This window comes from Lissotriton vulgaris, chromosome 8, assembly GCF_964263255.1.
Source record: "Lissotriton vulgaris chromosome 8, aLisVul1.2, whole genome shotgun sequence".
Classification (NCBI taxonomy): Eukaryota; Metazoa; Chordata; class Amphibia; order Caudata; family Salamandridae; genus Lissotriton; species Lissotriton vulgaris.
Genome location: NC_141696.1, coordinates 1,281,582,633 through 1,281,601,942, shown reverse-complemented (window position 1 = coordinate 1,281,601,942; position 19,310 = coordinate 1,281,582,633). Strand labels below are relative to the sequence as shown.

The 19,310-nt window shown below is 44.6% G+C and overlaps 1 protein-coding gene across 1 annotated transcript in view; it reads right to left on the bottom strand.

Moving 5' to 3' along the window:
- The window catches only part of EEF1AKMT1 (EEF1A lysine methyltransferase 1), a 56,124-nt gene that overhangs the window by 25,892 nt on the left and 10,922 nt on the right, over positions 1–19,310 (bottom strand). Inside the window, exon 3 of the mRNA XM_086935209.1 lies at positions 18,613–18,695. Coding sequence (XP_086791335.1) covers positions 18,613–18,695 — 83 coding nt within the window. The remainder of the gene's footprint in view (positions 1–18,612; positions 18,696–19,310) is intronic.

Here is a 19,310-nt window from a genome sequence, read left to right as displayed (position 1 = left end):
TATTTGAGGACTCGTGTTATCATCAGATTAGAGGCACTGCGATGGGCTCCAGGTTTGCTCCCTCTTACGCCAACCTTTTTATGGGATGGTTTGAGAGGGAGCATGCCTGGAGCAGAGGGGCTAATAAGTGGAGCGACAACATCTTGTTTTGGACAAGATTTATTGATGACATCCTTATGATATGGAGGGGGTCACTTAGTGACTTACATGAATACTTCACCTATTTGAATCACAACAATTTCAATGTGGCCCTGACATTAGAACATAATCAGTCGCGCATTGGGTTTTTGGATGTTGGACTGTTTGTTGAAAATGATAAAATTTTGTGCAGATGGTATAGGAAGCCCACTGCTACTAACTATCTTAAGAGCAGATAGTCACCATGCTAGAGCAGTGATTAGAGGCATCCCTTACGGTGAGATGGTGAGGATTCGGCGTAATTGTGGTAAAGATAGTGATTTTCATGTGGAACTGGATAACTTACATAACAGGATAGTGCAGAGAGGTTACAATGAGACAGATGTTAGCAGGGCAAGAAGGAGAATTTGTAATTTAGACAGGAAATTAACACTGACCCAGAAGGAGAAGAAGAAAGAGTCTAAAGGACATTTAGCTTTCGTGACCAAGTTTTGTATTCAGAAAGGTGACATATACAAAGCATTAAACAAGAATTGAAATATCCTAAAAGGCGTCCCAACGCTTACGTCATTGTTAGGGGAACGGCCTGAAGTAATTTTCAGGAGGAGTCCTACAGTAAAACAAATGATTACCAGTAATTATCTAGAGCCAATGGCTGTGAGGAATACAGATTGGCTACCTAAACCTCCTTTAGGTTTTTATACTTGTGGCTCGTGTAATGTGTGCAAGTTGGGGATTAAGAAAACCAAGGAATTCCGTTACAACACAGACCAAGTTCATGTGATTAAGGAGTTTATAAACTGTAACAGTGAGGGCATGGTTTATGCTATCGTTTGTGAATGTAACAAAGTATATATCGGTAGCACCAAGAGGAAGTTGAAATTGAGGATACAGGAGCACGCACGATCAATTCTGAATCAAGACGAGAGATCACCTATCTTTCAGCATATCAAGGCTAATCATTACTTGAAGACTAGGATATGGTTCCATGGCGTACAGAAGGTGTTGCCCCTTTAAAGGGGAGGAGATTGGGTGATGCGATTAAGACAGCAGGAATCGAGGTGGATCAGTCGTTGTAGGACAGTACAAGTTGGTCTTAATACAGAGAATGAGCTACATCATTTTTTGTGAGGAGTAAGGGGTGCAGTATGTGTGGGTAGTCTCTTTCGCTGAGGAATAAGGTTTTGAACGAGGTAGTGATGAAGAATGCAGGCGTACGGAAAGAGTCAGGATTTGTTTTTTGCTAGGGGTGAAGATAGCAGATGTTTTGAAAAGGGAGGTGTTAGTTTATAGAATGGACCTCTATAATTGATTGGTGTAGATGAGGTATAAGTTGGGGAATTTGTTATAAATTCAGTACAACAGTGTTTAACCTGGTTTGAGACTTTTTTGATATATCGATTCTCAAATGACCAGGGGTCTTGTTAATGCGCAGTTATGTTAGGCAAATTATATGGTTTTTGAGTATACAGTATTAGGCATAGTAGGGTTTATGAATTAGCCACGTGTGTGGATTTGATGTGACAAATGTTTCCAGTAGGGTATTGTTATCATAGTGCTTTAGTTGGAGTAATCTAAAGGACTAGATTTGCTTGACAAGAATGGAACAGGGTAGTTGTGAACTAGAGAAGATTAATGTTGGTCCCCGTGGAGAATTTTTTGAACAAACGGGGATCTGCATTTTGATGTTTAAGTCATGCATTCACTTAGGAAGTGTCCCGGATGAGTAACAGATGTAGCGTAGCAATACGCCACGATATGGGTTATTCGGTAGGACTCTTGAATTGACTCGTACCTGGATGAGGGGCGCGGTCGCAAATATTCACTATTAGTATGAGGGTTATGGTTCACGTAGAGATGGCAATGTGTACTTTACGTTGGTGGTATAAAGAAGCAGAATGCCGAAGTGGCATAAGAAAATACGAAGGTCACAGATTCTTTGAGATACGGATACTTTTAATAGGTGGACCACGGAGCGTGACGCTAATAATAGGTATTGGTTGACGTGAAGAGCCTGGGGGAGAGGCACGTAGCTTTTAGTCGGGCATTTGTAATGGGCGGACTAGAAAGGGAACTTGTCACAGTTTGGTGTAAACATACTTGAGGTGATTTTGTGTATTCTGATTGGTGGGTTGAGAGACAGGAAATACTTTCTCCAGAACGCACGGTGGGCTAGCGTCATGACGGAAAGATCATGAATGACGTAATCCGGGCCCAGGTGAGAACCGCTCTGATTGGTTTGCAGGAGGAACAGGAAATACTCTCTCTGAATCTTACAAGAGGGAGGCTTGTCTACGGGAACGATGCCGGGGTCGGACTTAAGAGGGAACCGCATCTGTTACTTTAGGCGCGAACATGGGGAAGTGCTGATTGGTTGAGGGCAGGTTTAAATACGGGCGTAATGCGAGAGGCAGATGCACATTGGTTCTAAGAACGCCCAATGTCGCCTGCCAAGACTTCCCATTAATACGAATCAACAATATGCGAACAGGTGAGGATCGAGATGCTGTTAGGAACAGGTTTTGGTATTGAAGGGAAGGTGTACAATGAATATTAACGGACGGTTTTTCTTATGTTTACAGAATCGGATTTGCTGGAAATATTTGGACTAGGTGAGGAGAGTCTGTGAAGTGGGGTGAGCACTCCTAGGAGCTTTGATAATAATGAAGCAGTTTCTGACTCAAAGCCTTTTTTGATTTTTCGTTTTCAGTGTATTCGTATCTTTGAGGACAGAGTGATGAAATAAATAATTTAAACTGGAGGATATTTACATAGTGGTAAGCACTAATTGACTTAGTTAGAAAATTGCGAATATGCATAGGTAATACAAATCTTTGTATGATTTAATAGACTGTTGAACCAAAAACTATTTTGTATTTCAGCGGTCAAAACTGGAAAGAGGACAAGTAAGGGGAAGTTGAGGCATGAATTCCATTTGAGTTAGGAATACAGGTGAGAGTACATTGTGGGATCAAGATTGAAGTTGAGGGGTAATACATTCGTTAAGATGAGTGCAGGCAAATTTTTTAGGCATGCCTGAGGTCAAGATGGGGGTCGGTGTAGATGGCACGTGGGCATGCAGCATTTGAAATATGAAGTAATAATCGATAACAAATGTTGCAGAAATTAGGATTGGTGTAGAGTAGGGACTTACCACTATTTTTCTCAAGAATGTGTTGTACTAAATTTGTGTATTATGATTACAGATTTTTGATGTGGTACTGATTTTGCTGAATAAATGCATGGATATACGCTGTTGGGATGAAGTCTACTTCCACGAATAATTAATACTGAGAGGTAGGCTCATCATATGTATTAAACTTGAGTTGAGTTCTGGGTGGGGGGTTTGGAGTATGGATCCAGTGGAGACATATCATCCTGATAACATAGGATGACTGAGATTGTTAACTAGGCAGGTGTGCAGAGTAAATGCATTTTTCTAGTAATTATGGTGTTACTATGTTCATGTTGTAATAATTGCTGAATATGTATAGGAAGTGAATGTTACATAATTTGTGCAAAATGGAGGTGTAACCTGCATCTTTTTTTATTTGTGTTTTGATTTCAACAGCCCCGATGATGTCCTGTATTGGACAAAACGCGTCGGCTGTTTAATACATATTTTGGATTCACAAAAAGTAAAGTTTGGGACTATGTGAACAATCTGTCGCCATTTTTTGTGGACTATATGAACAAAGAAACTTTGGGAATCAACATCGTTGAACCAGTGATACATTTGTGAACTATTGAGGCGCTCCCTCAACTCATTGGACTTTCTGTAACATATTGTACAACTACTCAACAAGCTACAACTTACAACAAAAAACAGCTTATTTTTAATCACATAGGAGAAACCTAATGCATTTACCAATGCATGTTAAACCTTGAACACCCTCCAAAAAAAGAGTTTCTACTCTATTCACCTTAACCGAATTACCTGCTCAAAGACTTCACATGACCTGCAATTTTTTAGTCAAGAGGATGACAGGTATGATTTTGCCACTGATATTTTACAAGGCACTATGGGAAGCTCTCCCTAGTTTAGTAAAATAGATTACACACCTTCCTGAGATTAGCACAATTGCATACAACCATAGAGCCAAGCATACCAGCGCAGTATGGGTTAAACTACCTCAAAGCAGGTTGCGCATACATTCTACATTATTTAACAAATTGTAATGCCTCAAAATCCTCAGTGAAATTCTCGAAATAAATTTGCACACATTTCAAATGTCCTTGTTACATTGAATGAGGTCTACCATTGTATGACAGAGGTAAAAGGAAGAGACCACCTTAGGGAGGAATTTGGGATTTGTCCCAAGAACTACCCAATTGTTATGAACCTGAAAGAAAGTTCCTGCAGAGTTAGAGCTCGAAGCTCACTCACATGCCTGAGGGAGATGATGGTTAATAGGAAGGCCACTTTCCAGGAGAGAAACTGAAAAGGGCAGTAAAGTAGTTCCTTCACTGGGGCAGGTGGTAACCTTGGGGGAAGGACTCTTACATCCTTCCATGAAGGCCTTAATGACTGGAACCTTGAAAAGTGAAGAGCACTCCCTATTCTGAAGATAAGCAGCAACTGCATATGGGTGAAGTCTAAGGGCTGTATGAACAAGACCTGACTTCTGCAAGATACACAAATAACAGACAATGTCTTGGGCTGCTGTCATGAGAAGATAGATGTGCCTGGAAAGAGTAGTGCAAAAGCCTCTTTCATTTGACTGCACAGCATGCCAGTGTTGTAGGTCTGCTTGCCTCCTTTAGGATGGCCATGCACTCTGGAAGAAGGTTGAGGAAGCCAAACTCTAGGACCTCAGGAGCCACAGCGCAAGATTCAGATGCCTGAGGTTCCGATGCCTGACTGTTCCCTGTGCCTGCATGAGAAAGTATGGCCGGATGGGGAGCTTCTCGTGGGGCACTATAGACATTTCGAGAAGGGTGGTGAACCATGGCTGTCTGGCCCAGGTGGGAGCCACCAGGATGAGAGTGAGGGATATTTGCTGAAGCTTTTGTTCCATGAATGGAAGAACTGGGAGAGGCAGAAAAGCGTGGGTAAATATCCCTGACCAGTTTATCTATAGTGCATTGTCCATGGACTGTGGGTACTTGAAGGCGAAGCTTGGGCATTTCGCGTTTTCTGCAGTGGTGAAGAGCGCTACGTGGGCAGAACCTCAATGACTGAAGTATGAGAGTAGGACTTGCGGGTGGAGTTCTCACTCATCGACTTGTTACTTGTTAATGTATCCTGCAGAGCATGTCTGCAAAGTGGTTGTCCACTTCCAGGTAAGTAATCCACCGTTAGATGGACCCTGTGATGGAGTGTCCACCAACAAATGCATTGTGCTAATGCTGACAACTGTGTTGAGTGTGTACCACTCTGTTTCTGAAAGTAGTACATAGCAGTTATGTTGTCTGTGTGGATAAAGATTACCTTTTGCTTAATGCGGCAAAAGAAGGATTTGAGTGCTAAATGGATGGCCAGTACCTCCAGGTGCTTGATATGGAGACCCTTATGCACTGTATGATCAGGTCCTGTAAATTCGCCCCACCCAGTTAAGGAAGTGTACATAGTGATGGTCACCTGTGATACTGGGTCGCAAAAGGTCTAGCCCTGCAACAGATTGTTGCTCTTCCACTACTGCAGAGGGCGCTGATTGCTGGCCCAAATCAACACTTGATCTTCCCAGTGACCCTCAACTTGTGATCTTTGTGTCAATAGACACTTATGGAGCAGACGCATGCGGAATCTGACAAGGGGGTACTATGGAAATATAGCAGAGGAGGCAAATTACCTTCCTGACCGTTATTTGGACATCTGATGAAAAAGGAGGCAGTAACGAATGGAAGGCTTGGATTCTTACTGAGCTTGGATAAGCTCTAGGAGGGCTGAACTTGAAGGGTCTAAAGGTGGGACTTTACAGTGTTGATGGCGAACCCTAGATCGAGCAATGAGCTAAGCACTGATGATCGTTTGTGCTTTTGATCAGCCAGTCACTCAAGTAAGGGAATGTGTGGATGCTGTTCCTCTGTAGATGGGTAGCTACCTTGGCAAGAAACTTTGTAAACTCCCAGGAGGGCGTGGTGACCCCGAAGGGTAGTACCTTGAACTGAAAATGCTGGATACTTACCACAAACTGGAGCTACCAGCTATGAGCAGGGTGGATTGGAATGTGCAAGTAGGTATCCTTCAGGTCAAGAGCAGTCATGAAATCGCCTTGCTGTAGTAGAGGTATGACATCCTGGAGTGTGACCATGTGGAAGTGTTCTGACGAGATGTATTTGTTGACGTGCCCGAGTTCGAAGATAAGGCAGGGAGACCAAGCCTTCTTGGAGGAATCAGGAAATACACCCCTTTGCCATGTTGGTTTGGTGGCACAGGTTCTATGGCTCCTTTGCAAATGAGGGTGTTTACTTCTTCCTGAAGGAGGCACTGATGCTCCTGTCAAAGAGTGTGTCTGTAGTGGTGGTGGGGAGGGGTGCATATGTGGAAGCATTGCAGTGAGTTCTAGACAGTGGCTCTGCCGTAATATAGATAGGATAGAACCCACTGATCAGAGGTGTTCGACTGCTGCAGTCCCAGAAACCTCTGGAGTCTTCCCCCAACAGGTGAAGTGTGATTGGGAGGGAGGGGTGAGTATAAGTGAGTCACTGTTGGGCAAAGGTGGCTCGTCTGGCCGGTCTGCTTTTCCTTTTACCCTGAAAATGGTTACCGCTGTAGCCTCCCTCTTGAATAGCCCCATGAACGGGTTTGTTGCAAGTCTTCCCTAGCACTTGATATCTTCACTAATCATTTTCCCCATTCTCTGTTTCCTCTCCCCCTCCTTATTTGTTTTTTTCTCTTTCTTTTTTGTGTTCTCAGTTGTAGTTCACATTTTGCAAACTTCTCAAAATTACAAAAACTAATCTTTAGTATTATTCACTTTTACACGGGCATACCATGCAGGGATGAATGCGATTTGCGTGTCAGCAAAGACAACGGAATGTGGATGCAGTTAGTACCTATGATATATTATATATGAATATTGCCATGTGTGCTGTGAGTACGTGTTCGTTCTGACTATTTGGTGATTACACACAATCTTCTACACCTGAACCTACAGAGGCACCTTATTCTCTGTAACCTTAACGTACGCAATAATGTGTTGTGAATGTATAATATAAAAATTTTTAAAAATTGCAATAAAGATATTTGAAAAAAAAAAGTGAGACACATAAAAAAAAAAAATTAAGGGGTTTGTTGCAGCTGTAGCCTCTGATAAGAAGTAGTGGCTTTGGAGGAGGTAGCCTTTCCTTTGAGTTGTGACCTGCAAAAAGAACCCCAGGGAGAAGGCGTCTGGAGGGCCCTCTTGGCCTTCACAGTATCTCTGCCCTCTTAATTTTTTCGAGCATCGGATCAACTGACAGTCCAAAGAGGTGCTCTCCAACAAAGGGCAGGTTGAGCAGACACTGCTTTAATTCTGGAATGGAGCCAGAAATACGCATCCTAGAAGGCCAGGGAATGAGGACTTTGGAGGTAAAGATGTGTGCTGAAGTCTTAGCAGCATCCAGGGCACACCGAATAGTGTTGTTGGAAATTAGTTTTCCCTCCCAAACGAGTTCTTGGCCTCGCTTCTTTTACTGGCCTGGGATATGTTGGAGGAGCTTGTCCATCTCGTCCCAGTGTGCCCGGTCATACCCGGAGGCAGGCTGACAGAGTTGGTGATGCACCAACAAGTGAGCAGCAACCCGCTTGGGCATTGGCACACCTATGAGCCATATATACGACAAGGGAGTCTGGAAGGAGTTGTTCCCTAATGTATGCAGGTTTGAGGGTGAGGCTTTATATTTTTGTCAACCCTTGCAGAGACCACCCTGGCTTTAACCGGCTCCTTGAGCACCTCAGGAGCAGTCTTTAGGATTCTCTAAAGCATAAGGAGTAATTGTATGGATTGCTGGGTAGAAGATAGTGTCTCCACAAGGAAATTCTCATCCTTTTGGACTTTACACATTTTCACTTTATGATAAGTGCCTGCCCTCTGTACGACCTCATGGTAAGAGTAGGTGTTATTCCGTGAGGATGGCTTGACAGGATAAAGGTCCGGATCAGTATCCTCAGGTGGGTCTATTTCATAATCATGTGGCTGGGGCTCAAATGGAGCGTCACAGGAATTCAGCCAATGGCCTGGATTGTTCACCCCATGGACAGAAAGTAGTAAACACTGGTGATTTGAGCAGAGAGGCAGCAATGTGGTTGAGGTGAAGTGGAGAGGAGAGGGAGAGGATGGAAGAGGAGGAGGTGGACGGGGGTTAAGGAAGCAGAGGGCTAGTGCCCTGACCGTGGTGCCTCTTTGTCTTGGCTAGTGGTTCTGGTTACGGGTCAAGAGCTTCCGCAAAAGTCAATTTCTATATGCGAGGAATGGAGTCTTGAGCCTTTGGTGGACACTGGGTGAGGATCATACCAGTTTGTGGATGGAGAAGGATCCGCTTCTGCCTGGCATCGAACTTGTCACGAAGATCTTGCAGGGTAGGGTGCTCAGACGTGATGGAGGACGGGGCTGAGGGCACCAGGTGCAGGAGCTGAATTTTGACTCTCAGGGCCCAAAGTCAGTTTGGGTGGCACCTGAGTTTTCGGATCTGAAGCTGGTCTGGGGGGTGTCTTCGATGCGGGAGCCGAAGGAGTTGCTAGTATCGAAGGTGCTCTTGGTGTGGGAGCGGTGGCCTCTGCGCCATATCCAAAGCTCTTAAGTGCCAACCCTGGACCTTGGGCCGTGGTGTACCGGAAGCCTGACACTGGGCTTCGGGGATCAATGCCAGACCCCCTTAAAGGCGGTACTCATCCTCAGTTAGGGGATTTCAAGGTGGAGGATGTAGGAATGTCATACTCTCAGCAGATGCTTTTCCCGTCCGGACCATGATGGCTGAGGATCTTCAGTCTCGGATTCCGAGTGGGAACTTGCTTCATGGCTGAAAAGCAAGGGCTGCTCGGCTGAGGGCCCCAGCAGTGGTTCTCCCTTGACGTCCCAGTTTCCGAAGTGGTTGGGGTGTTGGTTCACTGTTGCTGCACCATGGGTCATCGACCAAGGTGTCAATAACACAAATTTGTTTTCAAGCAAAAGGCAAGGCATGTAGAAAACAAGGCCTCGTTATGGTACTGGGACAGACAGAAGTTACACACCTGGTGGAGGTTTGCCCAGGGATATTTCCCACAAGACTGTGGACAGTTCTGGAATATAGTCCTTTCCATCACAGACTGGTCATTCTCTGGTCAGAAAGGCGACGGAGTAGGCCCCGAAGGGGCAAAGCCCCAGGCAGGGTACCAAAAAGATTCCGGTTGCTGAGACAGACGGGGTAGCACAGCGATTCTAAAAGCATAGTAGATACACCGATTGCTTTACGAATGGGTCTAATGAACTGAACATGATAGAAGACTATCACTATGGTGCATCAACATGGAGCTCAGTGAAGACAGAGCCGAACCTGAGGGTGGAGAAAAATTAGCCTAAATATGGAGCTGATGCCGGTGTGCCTTACCAGCAACAGATGGAGTCACTATACCTCATGACTCGAAGACATCTTTTAAGAAAACCAAGTTTCACACGTCCAAGCCCAAAACAGGACGGCAGGAGTATGCAAAGCATGTGTTTCTAAATAGGCAAGAAACATATACACACACACACGTGTATAAACACACAAATATTTCCGAAAGTTACCAAGTCCTAATTGTAGACAAATCTAACCTCATGTGACACATAACACACACAAATACACTTAGTCATTAAATAAACTAAATCAGCCAACATTCAAAAGCCTTACGTGAAAATGTATGTGTAACTTTACTACTACTAAATCAGTTAACATTGTGATTACAATCAGGTGATGCTAAACAAATGCACATAATTACTCAATCATCATGAAGTGTTACCGCCTATATATTAAAAGAGAAACTGTTAGTTTGGTCTGATAAAGTCAGGTTTGCTACACATCATGCCATACAAGATATCTGTGGCAACTTCAGAAACATAAATGTTTCTATTTGTGAGGAATTGGAGTATATTATATGGTGCGGTTGTGAGACCTCACCATGTAATATACTCACCAACCCCTTTAGGAGCAGTAGGCTTTGTTTGTTAAACCCTCTAGCTCAACCCTGGGTAGCTGTGATTCTTAGCAGCAAGGTATACACAAGGTTCAAGGATCGTGATCCGTGAAGACTACTGCAGCCCCCACTGAGACTGCATGTAGCCCCGTTTGACTCTTGCTGAGTGCGAGTTATGCATGAACATTAGCCCCACCTGGGAATTATTTTAAAACCCTCTATTTTAATTGGTGCTTCACTTACTTGTTTTTAAGCCTGCTCAGTTCACTTCTTCCTTAGCGCCCACGCTCACGCTCACCCCGGGTTCCATTGCTTTCTGGTCTGCCGCATCTGCAGCAGCAGTCTCTTGTCAAACACGCAAATGAGATATGAGATCTCGTCGACTTCCAGTCCCCAGACATCTGTTTCCTGACAGAAACATGGCTGAATCCGACCAACCTCCCAGCCATTGCTCTAGCCATTCCTGATAACTACATACTGATTAAGCTAGACAGAGGACCAAAACTAGACGGTGGCATTGCCAAAGCCTTCAAAAACACAACCAATGTAACATGGGCTACGACCACTATCTCTGATGCCGTAGAGATGGGTATTTTTAAAATAAGTCTCTCTGCTTTCGATACCTGGAGCGGAGCACTGATCTTTCGCCCCCCCAGGTTCCAAGTCTAATTTCAGCCAACAGCTGGTGGAAGAATTAGTCTCCCACGTCCTTGCCTCAAATAAATTCTTACTGCGAGGTGACTTCAATTATTACGGGGAAGACCACACCAACTCCGAAGTCTCTAAGCTTTTAGCGGACCTGGAAACTCTAGGTCTCTCCCAACGAGTCATATGCCCCACACATATAGCTGGCCACTCACTGGATCAGCTGTTCTCTAACTTTGAACTTCTAGAATGTAAGGTACCAACCCCCTCACATGGACGGATCATTCCCCCATCCTCCCATCTCTAAGAGTAATAGTAGACCAGCACCACATGCTTACAGACCATGGCATCGACTTACTACTGACACCTTTAGGGACGTTTTTTCCCTTTGCCTGCCGCAAAACAATACATAGGTCACCAACCTACTGGAGTCCTTCAACGCTGCCCTCACCAAAGCCCCGGACGCCACAGTCCCCTAAAAAACATAACTGCCCCTCCAAACATCATCCCTCAGCCTCTTGGTTCTCCTCCGAGCTAAAGCTATAAAAATCAAGGTGTAAGAACCTAGAGGGACGTTGGCGTAGAAGCAAATTGCCTCAAGTTGAGAATCGTTATAAACAAGCCCTGTCTTGCTACCACCATAATATCAAACTTGCAAGGCGTGATTCTATCATTAATCAAATTGAGCGGCCTGGTAACTCCCCTAAAGTTCTTTTTAACATAGTTCATGATTTTATCACCCCTGTGCTCAGTCCACCTCTGAATCCCTCTGACTCGCTGGCCAATTTTTTTCAGGAGAAAATCTCTCACATATACACAAAATGTTACCTCCCTTCCTTGCCTGGAGTAGGGACCACTAGTCACAATGGGGGAAAAGTCTAAGGAGTCACCCTATGTTCTTGACAGCTTAATGCCATTCACCCTTTAGGAAATCTGAAGCCCTCGGACGACAGCTAAATTCGATTCCCCTCTGGATATCTATCCACCCAAAATAATGGCTCTGCTGGCCAACTATCTTTCCCCAACGATCCTAGAGGTATTTAACTCTTCGGTGAAATCTGGCTCCATTCCACCTGAGTGGAAGACGGCATGTGTACAGCCATCCCTGGACCAAAAAACTCTGGCCAATTACCGGCCCATATCCTTGCTACCTCTTCTGGGTAAACTACTTGAAAACCTAGTTAACAAACAATTAGTTACCTACCTAGGAACCAATAACATTCTAGGGTCCTCCCAATCTGGCTTTCAACCTGGCCATAGCATGGAAATGGCGCTCTTGGCCGTGACCGATTCCCTGCGCCATGGGTTGGACGCAGGTAACTCAGTTATGCTTGTGCTGTTAGATCTCTCAGCAGCCTTTGACACAGTCTCTCATAAGAGGCTGCTGTATAGGCTGCGAGAGATCAGCATACAGGGCCTTGCACTAAAATGGCTCCAGCATTTTCTGGAGGAGAGACATCAAACTGTCATCCTGGGCCCATATTCTTCTCGTAAGACAATCCTGGACAAGGGTGTCCCGCAGGGTTCCTGCCTGAGCCCTACTCTGTTTAAAGTCTATACGGCTTCCCTTGCCAGGATTGCTTTGAAACAATCTCATATGTGGAGGACACCCAGTTGATGTTTACATTTGAAAAGGACCTGATAGCGGCTAAAAACCGTTTCACCCTGGGCATGCCAGCCATCTCCGATTGGATGAACAGAAATTTTCTCCAATTAAACATAGATAAGACGGAGATTATGCTGTTTGGGAAAGCTACCTCTATTTGGATAGATGACTGGTGGCCTCACCAACTGGGCATCACTCCTGCGCCTAAAAAAGCCGTAAAAAATCTTGGCATGAAAATTGACCTAGGTCTTTCACAATGAAAGAGCACATCTTGGCCATCACAGGAGTATAATATTGTAACATGCGCCTTCTGCGCAGAATATTCCCCAACCTTCCAACCTCCACCCGTAAAACTCTAGTACAAGCCTTAGTATTAAGTAGATTGGACTACGGCAACGCGCTCCTTGCAGATGTAAATGAGACCCTAGTTGCCCAGCTCCAGGTAGTCCAGAATACTGCGGCCAGGCTTCTTCTTAACCTCCCTTCAGGCACGTCCTCGGCTCCGTTGCTGAGAGAACTACACTGGCTTCCAGTGAAGAAAAGGTTTAGTTTTAAGACCTGCTGCCTTACCTACAATGCCCTAAAAGTAAAAGGCCAGTTATATTTGCAACAAAAAATCTAAACTTACACCCCAGGACGTTGCCTAAGATCCTATGACAAAGCCTTATTATGTGTCACTTGCATTCATCTGACGCATAGTGGAGGAAAGGCTTTTTCCTATCTGGTTCCCTACTACTGGAACAAGCTGCCACTTCATGTTCGCACATGCTCAAACTACTGCAAATTTAGGAAACTTCTCAAATCCCACCTATTCTAATCCCTTCCGCTCCGATCCCTGCTTCTGCACAAGTGCACAGATTCCCCGGGTGAGTTGCACGCTATATTAAATACATATATAACATAACAAAGGAACAAGTGTAAAGCATTTAAACAGCACCAAAACAATTGAAGTAGAAATAAACAAGATACTCTAAAAAACTAACACTAATTTATAAAAATAGACTGCACTTTTAGACACCACAATGAAAAAGATCCACTGGAGGATTTCACAGTTATAGAATTTACAAGGTAAAGTAAATATGCGCTTTTTACAGCAATGACAAGCCATGACAATATCTTCACACAAGAGGAGCATCATGTTGCAAATATGCTTTAGGCTAGAATTATGTGCCCTTTGAGGGCATTTCTGCAGTGACCAAGGGATGGGGGGCAGCAGGGCATGGTGGACATGCAGCTGAATTTGGAATGGTTGGGTGTGGAGTGCTTAGAACAATGCACCTTTTTTTTAAAATACTTGGGGATTTGTAACATTCCCCAATAAATTCCAGACCGGAGTTAGCATAGTAAAAACTTTCCTGGCCTATTTTCGGTAAAACTGCACTTTTCCGGCGGAGCTTGCCTGGCCTCAAGATGGCAGACATGTATTTGAGCTCTTTCTTACACTGCTACAATCCATTCATTATTTGTTTCATCCATGCCTTAAACAGGCGGAAATATGGCGTAGCGGGAAGCGCTGAATGCTGGCTGCGCATAGAGACCTTCACCGCCAGGATCGACCGAGTTGCTGAGCGGATAGTGGGCGTGGCCTAATGATATCGGTAAGGCCTGCTCAGTGAACGCTGCTGCCGGCATCGCCTGCGTAGAATCCCCGCTGGCGTGACGGCGAAGAGCGACGGCCGGTTACCCACAACTGCCTGAGGGAGCGGTTCATGCTGTGCGGCGGCATCTTGGGGATCGCTCGCTGACAGTGGACTGCCTCCAAAAGCCTCTCACCTGGTGTGACTCCCGGGCCATCAGTGGCGCGAAGACTCCGGTAGGTTGAGAAGGGGCCTGCGCCATACTGGCTCCTGGAGCGCATTTGAGCTGCTGCACTTTGCTTGTTCTGCCCTCATTGGCTGCATCACTACTAGCCCCCATTAAGCACTGCTGAGGGCGTTAATAGAGGCGCCATCTTTGCTGCGGTGCGTCCCCCAGCTGCATTATCGCATGTACGGCGCATGCTGTACCTGCCCTGTACGTGGGGGAAAGATGGAATGGGACAAGCCCCTGGAGGGCAGGGAAGATACTAAATTTGCCTCCAGTGGTGATCACCAACACAGGAACCGCAGCTTAGTCCTGACAGGAGGGCAAGGACTACAAAAATGGGCATTTAATCGGCTCTGAGGCACAAGGTCTGGTCCACCTGGGAGGCATTAATTAAAGGGCTCCATTGCGGGTGCAGTTTAGAGAGCAGGCTGGTTACCGGTGGTCACATTATTGCCTGCAGCTAAACGCAGGGAGCGAGTGAGCGGGTGGCCCAGCATGGAAGCCCTACACTACAGGTGCCGCGGAAAGTCGGTAACCTAAGCGCAAGTGCAACCTAGCCACCATGGGAAAACTGGACAAAACGCAAACCAAATTACAATTTGATCACCGTAAGTCGGTTAGACTGAGGGAGGATGGCATGGACTCAGAGTAGGGAGAACAGGGAGCTATAGGATCTGAGACTGTTGGAGATCTACGTCATATACCAGACGCCATGCAGCAAAGCCTCTCCACGACAGACTGATTCAGAAAAGGGGGTGGTGATGAACAGAGTGTCTGAATTAAGCAGACCACTCTTACCCAGTCCAAAGATCAGGGCATGATCCATCACCGTTTTTTAGCTCACTGCACCATCCCAGCTCAGAACCTGGCTACATGCAAATTAGTCTGTTCCTGTCCCAGTGCATGATGGGAACAGGGCAAACCAAACTACCAAGCCAAATCTTATACTGGGAAGGAAACAAGCTACCGGGGACCGGTTTCTGGCATTTCAGCCGTCGTCAGCCTGGCTTGCTTGAATCCTGATGGTGCAATGAGCAAGGGACTCACATCTGAGTATACCCTTCCACGCTTATGGTGGACAAAATGATTCAGAAAAGGGGGTGGTGATGAACAGAGTGTCTGAATTAAGCAGACCACTCTTACCCAGTCCAAAGATCAGGGCTTGATCCATCACCGTTTTTTAGCTCACTGCACCATCCCAGCTCAGAACCTGGCTACATGCAAATTAGTCTGTTCCTGTCCCAGTGCATGATGGGAACAGGGCAAACCAAACTACCAAGCCAATTCTTATACTGGGAAGGAAACAAGCTACCGGGGACCGGTTTCTGGCATTTCAGCCGTCGTCGGCCCGGCTTGCTTGAATCCTGATGGTGCAATGAGCAAGGGACTCACATCTTAGTATACCCTTCCACGCTTATGGTGGACAAAATGATTCAGAAAAGGGGGTGGTGATGAACAGAGTGTATGAATTAAGCAGACCACTCTTACCCAGTCCAAAGATCAGGGCTTGATCCATCACCGTTTTTTAGCTCACTGCACCATCCCAGCTCAGAACCTGGCTACATGCAAATTAGTCTGTTCCTGTCCCAGTGCATGATGGGAACAGGGCAAACCAAACTACCAAGCCAATTCTTATACTGGGAAGGAAACAAGCTACCGGGGACCGGTTTCTGGCATTTCAGCCGTCGTCGGCCCGGCTTGCTTGAATCCTGATGGTGCAATGAGCAAGGGACTCACATCTGAATATACCCTTCCACGCTTATGGTGCACAAAATGATTCAGAAAAGGGGGTGGTGATGAACAGAGTGTCTGAATTAAGCAGACCTCTCTTACACAGTCCAAAGATCAGGGCTTGATCCATCACCGTTTTTTAGCTCACTGCACCATCCCAGCTCAGAACCTGGCTACATGCAAATTAGTCTGTTCCTGTCCCAGTGCATGATGGGAACAGGGCAAACCAAACTACCAAGTGAGAGTGCTCTGTAGCAGCTTGGATCCCCTCTATTACCCCTTTTAAAAACCGGGACAATGACTGACTCAGACCATGATCTGGGCAGGCGTAATTATAGATAGATTCTGCTGTAAAGGTGCTTGGAAGAGTGGTACTCAGCAAACTTAGGGTCTGGTTAAACGAAACTAACACACTATCAAACCTACAATACGGCTTTAGGAAAGGAACGGGTACCACTGACCAATGTTTGAACCTGCACCTATTAATTGGGAAGTATACTAACGCCAAGAAGAGGACATTGTATCTGGTGTTCATGGATCTTTCCTCTGCCTTTGACCGAGTGACTAGATCCAAGTTAAGGGCTATACTAACCAAACTAGGTGTGGACAGAAACATTGTTTATTTCCTTGCCGATCTGCATAGGGATTTGACAGCCTCAGTGCGGTACAACCAAAGGGGGGATTGTACCCAGGGAATACGCATAGTAAATGGTGTCAGGCAAGGATGCATCTTGGCGCCCTTACTTTTGACCCTTTATATTAACAACTTGGATTTTGTTTTAGGGGAAGCCAGCAAAGACATACTGCGTGTGGGGGAACAGCTGATTCCAGCCCTCCTATACGCAGATGATGCCACACTATTAGCAAGAACTGTGGTTGGCTAACAGTGTCTTTTAACTTCCTTTGCTGTATTTATGAGATCTTTGGATTTTATTGTAAATTTCTCAAAATCACACTATGATAATCGGCTCTAGGTCTAAAAGGGTCAACACTTTCCATTGTAAGGGTAATGTGGTTACTACATTCCCTTACCTAATGCGTTGTATTTGATGATAGAGGTACATGGGCCCGCAAATGAACGCAAAAAGAAATGTATTGGCCAGATCTACATCTGCGGTCCTAGGCTTTGCGCGTAGATTAGGGGCTAAACCAATACATGCACTGTTAAAGGTATACAGAGACAAATGTATTTCTATCGCAAACTATGGCTCGGAAATATGGGGTTATAGAGAAGCAAAGGAAATCCAAATAGTTGAAAATAAATTCTTAAGAAACTTGCAATTGGTGCCACATTCAGCACCATCATACATAATTCATCAAGCGACTGGGATAGGCTTTGTGGCTGACCTATTTGAAATGGCACCTTTACTAAAATAGATAGCAACTTGGTTAAACCCGGAACTTGAAATGAATCGCGAAATCCTTGAGAGAGTGTTTAGCTTTAGACCAAGCTAGCAGTATTCCTTGGTTGAGTCATGTGAAAAGGCTGGCAGAGCAATTGGGTCGACCAGAATTATTTAATTCTCCAGAAAAATTAGTAAAGGGAGACATGCAGTGGGTAAGAAATCTTATTTATATATGGCACTTATGGAAAGGGCGGCAAGGGAGTTGGTAAAACCAAAGGTACGTGCACATCAATTGTTAAAAACGTCCTGTGCAATTGAATCTTACTTAAATGTGGTAACCAATTCTAATCATACTTGAAATGAATTGCGATTTCCTCGAGAGAGTGTTTAGCTTTAGACCGAGCTAGCAGTATTCCTTGGTTGAGTCATGTGAAAAGGCTGGCAGAGCAATTGGGTAGACCAGAATTATTTCATTCTCCAGAAAAATTAGTAAAGGGAGACATGCAGTGGGTAAGAAATCTTATTTATATATGGCACTTATAGAAAGAGCGGCAAGGGAGTTGGTAAAACCAACGGTACGTGCACATGAATTGTTAAAAACGTCCTGTGCAATTGAATCTTACTTAAATGTGGTAACCAATTCTAATCATTGCTTTCTTCTAGTAAGATTTAGGTTGAACCATTTACACCTTCTAGTTCCCGAACCTCCGGGGTGGAGAAGGGTGGAAGGCCTAGGCGTCTGTACATGTGATCATTTTTCTGCCCAGGACACATTGCATTTCGTTTTATTCTGCGAGCACTTTTTGCATAGTCGGAAAAGTTTTATTCTCCCAATTTTAAAGGGTAAAGGATTTTTACAGGCGAAACCAGCGCTAATATATTTACAGAAGCTGTCTAATGTCTGGGAAATCTTTAACATAGCGAGTTTCCTCTTAGCCGCAGTCAGAATAAGGAGGAAAAAAGTGAGAGTGATTCCCATGATCTAGTTCATAACAATTAATTTTTAACAATCGGGTTTTAAAGTTGTCTTTTAAACAGTCCGTCTACCTTGAGTATGTAACCAGTGCAATAATACTGTTATTAACTAACGTCATACTATGTTTTTGAACTTTATTTTGACTGTTTACTGTGTAGAATGCTTTTATGGCTTTAAATATCTGAATAAAGTAATTTTGACTTACTGATTAGATAGGCCAGTCCCAAACATATCAAGCAATGCGTTATTGAAAAATTGCTGTGAAATCAATAACATGCAACTCACTCACCTGCCACCCTTTCCAGCTGCTGCTATAGCTTCCTCTGCCAATTTCAGCGCAGTCTCTTCACTATACCAAAACTGGCTCAATTGCTAGGGAAAGAAGATTGCGTTCACTGGTTTAAACATAATATTTGTTATGGCAGTCTATAACTCCACTTATGTCATTTCAAACATTTTAAGCTGTGGGCCTGCATTACTCAGCCATTTGCACATATAAGTTAGAATTACAGATGCAAATAAATCCATTTACGAGTGCAAAGTATTCGCAAAAGGGGACCTTACACACACAAATCTTTTTACACATGGACATAATACCCACTAATGTTGTAATATTTCACATCCACTTCCCACTCAGTGGGGAATTCCTATGCTCCAGGATAAGGTCTACCTGGAAAGTTTAGCAACCCTCAAATTCAACAGATGGTGTGTATTTTCAAACTTTTCTCTAACTGACTCATAAATGGAATGGTCGGAAATGTATTCCTTATAAAGAGCACGAGTAATTGGTGTGGGTGTAACAGAAATGGTTTTTCTGCAGAGAAAATCACTATTCCCATGGAGAAAAACAAAGGAAAAACAATTTACAAAGGCAGTGACATTTCACAATAAGTGACAGGCAGAGTTACTTGGGATATGATATAGAACATAGATTTTGGCTTTAATGTGACACTGTGAAGTTACTTTTCTCTTCCAGTGTTCGGTGTA